The 12,717-nt window shown below is 39.6% G+C and overlaps 1 protein-coding gene across 2 annotated transcripts in view; it reads left to right on the forward strand.

Annotated features, from left to right (window-relative positions):
• RABGAP1L (RAB GTPase activating protein 1 like) overlaps positions 1–12,717 on the forward strand; it is a 528,106-nt gene that overhangs the window by 61,045 nt on the left and 454,344 nt on the right. For both annotated transcript variants that reach the window (XM_084635917.1, XM_084635918.1), the window contains exons 2-6: positions 2,518–2,685; positions 5,425–5,617; positions 6,285–6,495; positions 10,481–10,655; positions 11,982–12,142. In XM_084635917.1, the coding sequence (XP_084492043.1) occupies positions 2,551–2,685; positions 5,425–5,617; positions 6,285–6,495; positions 10,481–10,655; positions 11,982–12,142 (875 nt within the window). In that variant the 5' untranslated portion in view covers positions 2,518–2,550. The remainder of the gene's footprint in view (positions 1–2,517; positions 2,686–5,424; positions 5,618–6,284; positions 6,496–10,480; positions 10,656–11,981; positions 12,143–12,717) is intronic.

Raw genomic sequence — 12,717 nt, forward strand, 5'->3', positions numbered from 1 at the left:
AATTTCTCACGTCTGGAGGCTGAAGTGAAATTGGAAATGCATTAAAACAGGAATCCCTGTATACTGTTGAAAAAACCTCTATACCCAAGAAGCAGTTTATTGGAGTATGTTTAGCTATGTAAATTTTAAAGTGCCTTCAAAAATCAACTACAAGAGGTGGAAGTTGTGCACATTGAGTAAGTGACACTGGTATTTTCAGTAAAATTTAGTTAACAGTTAATATATGCTTTTATTTTTTCACAAAGGTAAAAACTAAAGAATCTGTGCAAAAATGTAAATTCCATGTTTTCCTGTGGCAAATGGATTTCTAGGATCCCTGTTGATCAGTATTACCTCATTTCTTGTGCTCCTCTGCCCTTTTTCGACCTGTTGTCTCTTCTACTTAGATTGCAAGTTCTGTGGGGAAGGAGTGTCTCGTTGTTTTGTTGTTTTGTACAGCACCTGGTACAGCAGGACTGGGGCTCCTACATTGTACCTGAATACAAATAACAAATAACATTGAAGTTAATCAAATAGAAAGGCTGTCTAGGAAAACAATCTTGCAGAATAACACTATTTCTTGAGGAGACAGGTTGTTTTTACTGGACATTTTTGTTCAAGAAAGACTTGATTTGCTGGTAGAATTCATATTACTTAATAATCGGTAAAATAATCCTCTTATAGTATAGTCCTGTTATCTCCCCCCCCCCCCCCCCAGCATTTCCCTTCACCAAGCGTATGCAAAAATTCACTCAGTGGAGTTTCACTATAATGAAATGAGGCCTACTTGGAAAAATATCCTCCCGCCTGCCCACCAGATATGTTTGGAGTAGTGGTAGGGCCTCTTCTTATTCCCTATAGCTTTGGGGCCTTTATCAGCAGTGTTTGCATAGGGCCCTTTACAAAAGCTCAATCTCCTCCTTAAGGGAGCAGCATCAATAATATTGAGAGGCATACTTATGGTTCCTCACCATACTGGGGGTTGTGGCAATTTCTCCTCCCAGGTTTCAGCCAAGCCTTGTCTACATTAAAATATTTTGTCTTGTAGCAATGGTGCAACTATGGGTGCTAGCAACAGTAGGAGTTCTAATGTAGACAGGGTTTGAGCATATTTGTCATGGTGACTAATTGCTGCATTCCAAGAAGAGGGCAATGAAATTTTATTCTAAAGTGAATCTTCAGTGAAAATCAGAGCAGTTCAAATCCCCTGAAGTGCGTTGAAGCACTTTCACCCCACTTCATTATAACAGGAATTTCTCTATAATAGAGTAATATAGTAAGTGAGCTCCAAGCACTTATATAGCATGTTAAATTTTCAAAGCATTGTACAGACATTAATTGTTGTAGTTTTTGTAATAATCACATCATTGCACTTTCTTCCCTGTGTCTTTATTCTCATGCATTTCCAATGTGGTGCTGGAAGGGATTATTACTTGGCCATTAAGTGAGAGAACATTTTTACAGAGATTTTTAAACTCTGGAACAAAGTTTATTGCAACACTGAATCTCTCAACTAGGCTTGGGTGGAGCTCACATTACATCATTCGTCTGAAAATATTTCTTAAATATGTGAGTGTTTTTGAAATGGTGAGATGATGTCTGAAAGAGCACAGGTACAGTTAAAACTTTAACCCCAGCTGGTAATCTCTACCACAGTAGTTGCAACCACAGGACAGTGGCTTTGCTGGAAGCACAGCCTTCTGACAAGAGTATACTGTATAAAATCTGTATAAATCAGTCCCTGGATAGAATGGAGTTCTGCAGTGATTCCAAGATTTCTGTTTATGACGTCTGCAAGCCTAGAGGAGGTCAAATTTTCAAGGTCATATTTATGTTCTTGAACTTTGCTGGAGTTACATGTGTCGATATGGGCACAATGAAGCCACCATTCTTTAGGGAAGAGCCAAAGACTTGTTTTGGCTCTAGAGCAGGGGTTCTCAAACTGGGGGTTGGGACCACTCAGGTTTGTGAGGTTATTACGTCGCAAGCTGTCAGCCTCCACCCCAAACCCCACTTTACATTTATAATGGTGTTAAATATATTAAAAATTGTTTTTAATTTATAAAAGGGGTGGTCACGCTCATAGGCTTGCTATGTGAAAGGGGTCACCAGTACAAAAGTTTGAGAACCCCTGCTCTAGAGCTACCATAGAGCATGCCAAACAATTTTATTTTGTGGTTGGGACTTTGAAATAATGAAAATGACAATTCAGAATGGAGTGTTTTAATCCCTTCTCCTTTTTAATTAGTATATTTTTAGATTGTTTTTCACCTTCCCTTTAAATGGTCAGGAAGGGAAGGAAAATGAATGTCTCTTGTAGGGTCTTGCTATCTAAAATCATGGTTTGGAAGGCCAAAAATAAAAACTCTTTTTGAGTTCCCATTAACCATTATGTTTATATAATTTAAAATATTCTGTTCTTTTTGTTAGGCACTATTTTTCTTCTGCAATTGCTATTAAATATATTTATCAATTAGAAAAGGATAGCTGCGTACAGTTTCAGAGCTGACTCAGTGTTTGTACATTTTTTTTTATTAGGTTGGTGCAGCAGGAGGGGATTGCAGTTCTGAAATGGAAGTCCGGTCCTCATTTGATAAATTTAGTCAATCATCTGAATCTGTGTCCACATTAAACAGTGAAGAATTTGTCTTGGTTCATCAGCAACCTGAGGATCCCTGTGCAAAAGATGAGAAACCTCAACTAAAAGTACACTTTTTTTTTTCTTAAATGCGTAGTAAGAATCTCTTGCGCCAAAAGATTGTGATTTATATTACAATTTATTTAATTGACTTTGGTGTTTGTGCAGATTCTTAAAATCCTTTACTTTTGTTCTTGCTGTATATATTTGCAAAATGAACGGACCTGAGTGAGCAAATCTGTTTGTCTAATGAAGATTTCAGTCCAGTCACTTATGTATTTCAAGATTTTCACCAGTTTTCTGATGCTCTGCATTAGCCAAGTCCCAATCCAATGATTTAGGTTGTCTGCTCTGTAGGATGAAGTTGAGCTGCTGGATCATATTTACTGCACCTTAAATATTGCAAACCTGGCCACCCAACTCAAAACCGTCCTTAAGATAAAATGATGGGGAGCGGGCAAAACTGCCTTGCTAATTCCACAATATCTAAGGAAATAGTGGCCTCATAGTATTTGAAGATGTGTGGCAGGCAGCTGATTGAAGATCATACCATCAGGACGGTCCAGGCACGTACCAGAAGAACTCCTTAATTTCAGCCACAGGAACTGGTGCACCTGCAGCTGTCTCTTGAACAAAACTGAAACACTGCTTTTAAGAAACCACGCACAGCCAGGAGAGCCCCTTGTTCTAAGGTCTTGGCATCTAGTTTTGCAAGTACTCACCAAATCCATTAAACAGTGGTTTGCTGGGTGGTTGGGTGTAGGTTTTTAAAAATTCATTAAAATTTAATTTAAATTTAAAAAAACATTTATATTTATTTTAAGGTACCTCTTAGATGAGATTTAGAATTTGTTTCCTGGGAAAAACACAACCTTCCATTTGAGTCAGTGTTCCCTTGCCCTCTTTCTACCCCAAGCCAGCTCAGACCATGAGAAGCACTGAAATGTGTTGGATGTGGTCAAGGATGTGAAGTTTTACTTGCATAAAACAAAGCCCTGGGGAAAGACTGATGCAAATTTGTCTTTATATGGAGGATCTAAAAAAGTGAATAGTTAAGTCTACTATTGCAAGATAGTCCTGTAACTTGTAGGCGATCGGTTATACAAGAAGTCTCCTTCTGTTTGAGTGAGTGCACACGCTAGCAGGTGCATGACTGCTTCATGGGCTCAGCAACACAGAGAACCTTTGAGGAGATGTGTTGGGTTTCAGTGCACTCGGTTTTCAGTGCTCTGTTTACTAGGCCAGGGGTTCTCAAACTTCACTGCACCATGACCTCCTTCTGATGACAAAAATTACAGCCTGACCTCAGGAGTGGGGACCGAAGCCTGAGCCTGCCCAAGCCCTGTCACCCTGGGTGAGTGGGCCAAAGCCTGAGCCCCACCACCCCAGGTGGGTGGGGGCGGGGACAAAGCCAAAGCTCAAGGGCTTCAGCTCCAGGCAGGGGACCTGCAACCTGAGCCCTGCCGCCCTTGGGCTTCAGCCTTGGGCCCCAGCAGGTGTAAGCCAGACCTGGAGACCCCATTAACATGGGGATGTGACCCACCTTGGTGTCCCAACCCAAGTTTGAGAACTGCTGTACTAGGCCTTAGAAGATAAAAACTCATCCAGTGCAGCTATCAGATACTGAAAGACTTAAGTTTTTCTTTCCCTTCGATTTGATGGATGTCTTTTTACTGTTTGCCGTTTCCTATAAGTACTTGTCTCATGGGGGCAGCAGCTGTTTATATGGGAGAAACGTAAAAGTTCTACTTTTACCTTACTGTAATTTTATCAGCTTTAAGCTTCTAGTGCATTGTCAGAAACCACTCCCTTATAAGAGCTTATTTGAATGTGAATTATTCTTCACTTTAGCAGGCAAGTAACTGACAGATGCGGGCGGGGTGGGGAAGCTCATTAGGAATATTATTCTCTTCATCCAAAATCTGTGACAAGATAGAAAACTTGTCAATACTTGACTGACAGAGCACTGTGCTCCCATTCAAAGAAGAGAAAATTATGGTGAGGAAATTAATTTTAAATTATCTTTCAGTGTGGCTCAAAGTTGAACTGTGCTGAGGAGATGGCAGATATGAAAATGTCTCTCCCAGGTAGTTGTCTCAACTGACTAGATGTGTTTTGTTATGATTAGGTAGTTTCCCTTTTTTCTGTATACAGAAACTGAATTGAACAATGTTTTTACTATTGTCTGAACACCTGGAGAGAGCTCTGTTTCTAATTCTCAGTTACATTTTAAAAAATAAAGGTAAATGAAAATAGAATAAGAAACAAAACCTCCAAATTAATTTTGCCATTCATTACAGATGTATATTAAAAATGTGGGGAGAAGGATATACCTAATTACACTTTTATTTTTGTGTGTGCCTTTTAATATACTATCTGAATATAGCACACATTCATGACTCATGGATGCCATTTTAATACAATACAAAGTACTTGGAGAGGTGAAATCTGTACTGCATATAGTCAAAGATTTGAGGATATATAAATTGTCATTACCTGAGCAGTTATACTGGATGCTGCATTGTAATACTGGATGTTGGAACCTTTGGTAGTCGGATATATTCTTCCATTGTACACATTTTATTTGTTGGTTTAATGAACACAGATGAGCCTTGGGTGCATTCATGGCTTTAGCCACATGAGTAACATGGATATCTGGTATAATTAGCTGAAGAAGTGTTTGGCAAAATGTCTTCTTTAAAAAAGTAAAACAAATTTGAAAATATTTTTCAAATATTTGTGTAATAACTCTTAAGGTAAAAGTAGCAGACAATTTGTAAGTCTTCTGTGTCTTGTCCTTTGTATAGATATTTTCAAATGGAGATGAACAGCTGGAGGAAGCCATGGAAGAGATACTGAGAGATTCTGAAAAAGGCCAAATAAGTTATACTACTGACTGTAAAGACTCCAATGATGCTTGCAGATGGTCGGCTGAAGATGTGTCAGCCAGTCAGACAAAGCAACCTTCTTTACATCTAATTCTGGACCCTTCCAATACAGGTACTGGTTAAGATATTTTGGGTATGTACTGAAGTTATGGGATGAAACTGAGCAAAGGAAAAATTGAGGTGAGTCTGACTGTGCAGAGGTCTGATACTAGTCCCAAGAATCCCCAGACTGGGGGAGGGGAAACTGGGGGAGAATGTTTCTGAGATTCTGGGCTTCTCTGGCCTCCCTCAAGCCTTCCTCTCTTACTCCTGTCTGTCTTTTAACTGTCCTCAACTGACTAGCTGCATTACCTTGCTAATTGCTCAATATCCAGTCATTAACCAGTTATCTCCTCAATATGGCCCATGTGGGGATGCTTGCAGAATGCTCAGATTGATGAATCAACCTTAGGCTACTCACACTCATTCAGCAAGCAATACCTGTAATCAGTAGGGAGAGATTGACACTAAATATGGAGATGTTCTTAAAATGTCTTTTTGGTAACCTGACTACATTTATTACTGGAAAAGCTTCACAAATATGAAATGGCCATAATTCAGAATAACTGCCCTTCCAGGTCTATGTGATCATTGTCTAGGGTAATGCTTCAGGGAGCTTGTTCAGATACAGTGATAGTTTCTTTTAGGTTTACAAATGTAGGCTTGCAGCTTTTAACTTGCACTAATTTAATGCAATGGCTGAGAGTTTTATTGTTAACATTTATTTTCTTCATTTTCAGAAATCTCGGCACCTAGACCCTCTTCCCCTAATGAACTCCCAGAAGAGGACAGTGTATTATTTAACAAACTGATGTATCTAGGTTCTATGAAGATTTCTGCTCCTCGTAATGAGTCAGAAGCTCTACGTGCTATGGAGGCTTTGAGGTCCTCATGTCAGTCCTCTTTTCCTGTGACTCTCTATGTTCCGAATGTCCCAGAAGGCTCTGTAAGGTGAACTACAATGGTACTTCATTACTTACGCAGACACACAGGCCTGGTCTACACTGGGGCGGAGGGAAGGATCGATCTAAGTTACACAACTTCAGCTATGTGAATAATGTAGCTGAAGTCGACGTACTTAGACCTACTCGCTGCGGTGTCTTCACCGTGGTGAGTCGACTGCTGCGGCTCCCCAGTTGACTCTGCCTGTGCCTCTCATGGCGGTGGAGTACAGGAGTCGACGGGAGAGCACTCGCGGGGGGCGGGAGAGGGGTTTGATTTATTGCGTCTAGACTAGACGTGATAAATTGACTCCCGTCGGATCGATCGCTGCCAGCCGATCCAGTGGGTAGTATGGACATACCCAAAGAGTTCAGATTCTGACCTGGGTTGCAAACACTGGGCTTCCAGTGAAGTTGAACTGCGTAGGTCTGTCCAAAAGCATAATTTATCACAAACTCTGTTTGCTGAGGAAATGATAAAATGAATAAAAATCAAGGATATTTAAACGAATAAGTAAAACATCCAGTGAGAAAAATGCACAAGTTGAACTTAGAATCTTGAACCCTTTAATATTAAACTAGTTTTATTGTATGATGATGGTAGGACTCAATCACATAAATTCAATCTCCCTGATGTATTGTATGAGACAAAATCTCTACCTTCTGTTAATTTGCATTGGAATTTGAAATATTCTAGATTGTGTTTAACAGATCACACTGTATAATGAGAAATATTCAGCCTGTACTTACAGAATAAACATACCTAATGCTGAAATCAGTGAAGATCACATTTGAGAAGTTCTTGAGCATGCTTTATTTCTATAACCAAAACCATGCTCACATTATTAGCATTTTCCTATATACAGGGTTTGTAATTGTAGACTCTATAAAGGTCTTGCAAGCAGTTAGCTTTACAGTAATATTCCCCAAAAGTCCTATATGCTCACTAAATGGAGTATTTTTGAAGACAGAAAAAGTAATGTGTGCTTGCAAAAAGACAGCTGTGAAGATTCTATTGCTGACCATTGTGAAGGGCTGTAAGTAGTGCCATTCTTTCAGGTTGTAATTTCAATCTATGCCAATAACCTTTTAAGAGGGTATTCATACAGTTACAGTGAGATCTTGGTACTGTGTCCCAAATTTAGAACTGAAGTACGTAGGCACAGCTCCCATTGATTTAAATGATCATTTTATCTACTTTATATTGCTTTTATAGATGTTGTGCTTGAGCTTAATTCTGTAAATACAGTATATATATTAGTTTATGTTGTAGGTCCTGTTTCATAAAATGAAGATCCTTGATGTTTTTTCCATAATGAAATTCTATGCATTAGACAAGTTTGCCTCCTTTGGAAAAGACCCACCTTTTTGTTAGTTTTCCCTTACTGACTCTGCTTTTCATCGTCAGTGTAGTTAGTTTCCCTGGCACCCGTTTCTTAAAGCAAAAACAAATAAAATTACCTTCATTAAATAGGTTCCGAATGAGCATAGTCTTTTTTGGTAATCTGGTTTTCCTGCACAATAAAATATTTATTGTTAGGATTCTTGGTGGAAACCACAAGGTGGCGCCTTGGAAATGCTTCCAGGCTAATATATAATTGGAAATGATGTGACTTTGCTAAAGCATCAGACTTGCAGGTGTCATGCAAGAGAGAAATCAAGGGAAATGGAGAGAAAGAGGGTTCACTTCTAACAGAAAAAATATACACATCATTGGTACGTGTGTATTTTGTGGATCTGTGAATGCTTTGACCCACTTCATGAAAAACTTAGATACCTATTTTTCTGTTTAAATAAAAATGGTGTATTAATGCAATGCATATTGTTGCAGATTATGTAAAAGGTGACTTTTCTGAGTTAGGGAATAAAGTATTAGTTTAAATACACATTGAGATAGAAAATTATGTTAGGAAGGTTTGAGGCATTAGCATAGCCTAGTGCAGGGGTGGCCAACCTGAGCCTGAGAAGGAGCCAGAATTTACCAATATACATTGCCAAAGAGCCACAGTAATACATCAGCAGCCCCCCATCAGCTCTTCTTCCCCCTGCTCCCAGCACCTCCCACCCCCTGGCAGTCCTCCCGATCAGCTGTTTTGTGGCATGCAGGAGGCTCAGGGTGGGGGGAAGGAACGAGGGCACGGCAGGCTCGGGAGGAAGTGGGAAGGAGTGGAGTGGGGGCAGAGTCTCTGGCAGAGCTGGGGGTTGAGCAGTGAGCACCCCCCAGCACATTGGAAAGTTGGTGCCTGTAACTCCAGCCCTGGAGTTGGTGCCTAGACAAGGAGCCGCATATTAATTTCTGAAGAGCTGCATGTGGCTCTGGAGCCACAGGTTGGCCACCCCTGGCCTAGTGTTTGGAGAAATTCAATTTATAAGATATATAGAAATCATTTGGAGTAGCATACCTGCAGTGTTGGTAACTTTTGCCAAATTTTAGAAAGGAAGCCTTTCACATATTCCAGCTAAAGTTAATTTCAAGTGATTTTATTCCGAACACCTTTGAATATGGGTACTTTCTACTAGCCCTTGATTTACTTTTAGGAAGGAGCTGATGCTTGGGCATGATATGACAGGGGGAAGTATCTCCAGTTTCTTCAGGGCACTTCCAAGACCTTCCTTGGGCAGAGACAGTTTGTATATCTTCTTTTTCTTTATGAAATGCAGGAGCTGGAGTTGCCTTGAGGCTTATTACTTTTGGCTGGATTTTTTCCTATTGATGGTTGTCAGGAGGTAGTATGCCCCGATTTTATCCAAAAATAAAATATCGGGCCCTTAAAATAGCTTGCAGGACAGGGTAAAGGAAATCTTGATGAGAAGTTGACCTCAAATGGGGGTCGTGTGCCTTTTATTGATATTTTTAGACAAGATATTAAGGTCAGTTTTCACCATTATTTGACGTTTTAGCAGTATACAGCATAACAGTGTACATTTCAGACTACTAATAACTTCTCAGACAGGGAGTTTACAGAATCTCCCTTTGCTGAGTTTCTGGGCATGTATGTATACAAAGTGCATTTTCACAATTTCTGTGGTTCCTAGTTAACCAGACCCTTTGATTCTGGTGATTAACTGCAGAGCAGTGATTTTTATGAGGAATACTGCTCCGATATAATTTAGAGTATTATATGCTTCCTATTTTATTTTGATATAAATTGTATTGAAACAAATGTAGTTGAAACTGAACATTTTTATTGCTTACATTTCTTACATTGAGTCAGCAGTGTGCCCTTGTTGCCAAGAAGGCCAATGGCATTTTGGGATGTATAAGTAGGGGCATAGCGAGCAGATCGAGGGACGTGATCGTCCCCCTCTATTCGACATTGGTGAGGCCTCATCTGGAGTACTGTGTCCAGTTTTGGGCCCCACACTACAAGAAGGATGTGGATAAATTGGAGAGAGTCCAGCGAAGGGCAACAAAAATGATTAGGGGTCTGGAACACATGAGTTATGAGGAGAGGCTGAGGGAACTGGGATTGTTTAGTCTGCAGAAGAGAAGAATGAGGGGGGATTTGATAGCTGCTTTCAACTACCTGAGAGGTAGTTCCAGAGAGGATGGTTCTAGACTATTCTCAGTGGTGGAAGAGGACAGGACAAGGAGTAATGGTCTCAAATTGCAGTGGGGGAGGTTTAGGTTGGATATTAGGAAAAACTTTTTCACTAGGAGGGTGGTGAAACACTGGAATGCGTTGCCTAGGGAGGTGGTGGAATCTCCTTCCTTAGAAGTTTTTAAGGTCAGGCTTGACAAAGCCTTGGCTGGGATGATTTAATTGGGGATGGGTCCTGCTTTTGAGCAGGGGGTTGGACTAGATGACGTCCTGAGGTCCCTTCCAACCCTGATATTCTATGATTCTAATTGTATTATAATGTTGGGTGCTTGCATTGAATAGTAGTGATACTTTGCATAATAGCTCATTCAGTTACAGAAAGAAGCTGGTGGATATCTTTATTTGGTTCCAGTTTATTTGACTGACTTCACATTTGTCACTTCCCCCCTGCAGAATAATAGACCAAACCAGGAATATGGAGATAGCCTCTTTCCCAATCTATAAGATATTGTTCTGTGCACGTGGACAAAATGGAACTGCAGAGAGTGACTGCTTTGCATTTACTGAAAGCTACTGTGGAACAGAGGAGTTCCAGATTCATGTTTTCTCCTGTGAGATTAAAGAGGCAGTAAGTATAAAATACTACCACATGACTTGTTACCGAGCGTAATAAAGGTATTTTCTATGATTGTTCCCAGTCTTTAAATATCTGCTGTCACATAGTATCATGTAAAATAAACCTCAGTATTTTGGCATGTGTGCAGTAGATTTCACAAGATGTGCAGCTATGTGTTCTTGAATATTAAAATATTTTAGGAAGTTACTTTAATGCCTTTTACCAAAGTGTTTATCTTGCAGTGGGTCTTGCCCAAACATAGTCCTAGTTTACAATTTATTGCACTATGATGTAATGGGGAGATTTGGGAGATAATCCTTCGCTCCTGCTTGAAATCTGGGTTGAGATTACCAATGAGATAGTGTGCTTGGGCCTTGGAGTTATAACGGAACGTCTTAAATCCCTCAGTAGGGATTCCTCTTGATGGTTAAAGAAGAGCATTGGGACATTTGAAAGAGCAGACTTCTGCTTTCCTTGAGTTAATGATGATCAGCACAGTATTGGGTCTTGAGGGTGGAGATGGTAAAAAGAAAAAAGTAAAGCGAATGTGAAGTTTAGGACCTGGCAGGTACAAACAATAAACGGGACAGATTTTTAAATGTAAAATTAATTACAATAACAAAATCTGCAGGTCATTTAGCAACAAAATTACATTCATGAACTGCGTAGACCAGTGGTTTTTCAACCTTTTTTATTTGTGGACTTCTAATTTTTGAATAAAGGTGTGGATCCCTTTGGAAATTCAACCTGCGGTCCACAGATCCGTACCATAGTAGTCTTAAGCTGAAAACAGACTGAATAGAACTCAACCATAAATGTCTCACGTGCTCAGCAGGTCATTTGACGCAGCAGGAGAAAGGGTGCTAAACTTTTGTTTTTTATGGTAATGACAACACTTCGGGGTTTGACGTGTAGGTGGGGGAATCACATACTTTTGATCAGAAAAATGGAATGACTTTTCTGGGATCTGAAACTTTATTTTCATAGTCACCTTTCATGGACCCCTTAGACATTGTCTGCGGACCACAAGTTGAAAATCACTTGTCTAGGTGAAACTTGCTGACTTAATAATAATTTTTGAGATATTGCATCAGAGATGAACACACTTCTGTAACACTAAAACTATGGTATCTCAACACGTATTCTTATTAAACACTTGAATTGAGCGGGGGAGAAAGAGAGAGGAAGGGCAAAATTATTTTTTTAAGAATTTCAAAAATATGCTTGCTGAGAAATGATTCCTTGAGGGAATACATCACAACTGTGTATGTTCTCCACAGGCAGATGAACGGATGGCGTCGGTGCTCTTACTCTTTTTTTTCCCCCTCCCTTTTTCAGGTCAGCAGAATTTTATATAGTTTCTCAACAGCATTCAGACGGTCTTCCAAACAAGCTTCAGACCATGTTAAAGACACTGTTCTTCCTACCCCAGATAGTGATGTGTTCACTTTCAGTGTCTCCTTAGAGGTCAAAGAAGATGATGGTAAAGGAAATTTTAGGTAATTTGAAAAACGGAGAAAAATTAGAAGTCTCCATAAGACATGTGCAGCTGTTTTGAGGGATGTGTGGCTAACCAGCATTTAGTGAAGAAACTAGTTTTGGTTTACTTTTTGCTGTATGCTATTTTGTTTGTTTGAGGTTTTTGCTTTGTTTGTCTTAAATACATTTTTTTGTAGAAGCCTAACCTGATTCAAAAATAAAAAGCAGTATAGAAAAACAATATTAATCAAGTTTTGTAACTTTTAAATTCTAGTTCTTGGTGTACATACTCAAATGTGCCTATGGAACTTGGAAAGATAATTGAGGCCTAGCTTGCTGAAAATTTGTACCAGTGTTTTCTGGGGTTTCTTTCAGTAGAGTAAATTCACTCTTTTAATTGAGTTTTCATAAGCCAATAAATTTGAATCAGTGTGGTGAGGGTACAGGAGAAAATCTTGGAAAAATGTCTTGAAGCATTGTGGAGGTGGGAAAGGAAGCACATTTCAATAAGCATGAGCACCCTTCTCTTAACACACAGTGTTCTTTGGGTATGATTTACGACATACAGATACGTGAGAATTTTGGATAGAAAGGG

The sequence above is a fragment of the Lepidochelys olivacea genome (assembly GCF_965140295.1).
Source record: "Lepidochelys olivacea isolate rLepOli2 genome assembly, chromosome: 8".
Lineage (NCBI taxonomy): Eukaryota > Metazoa > Chordata > Testudines > Cheloniidae > Lepidochelys > Lepidochelys olivacea.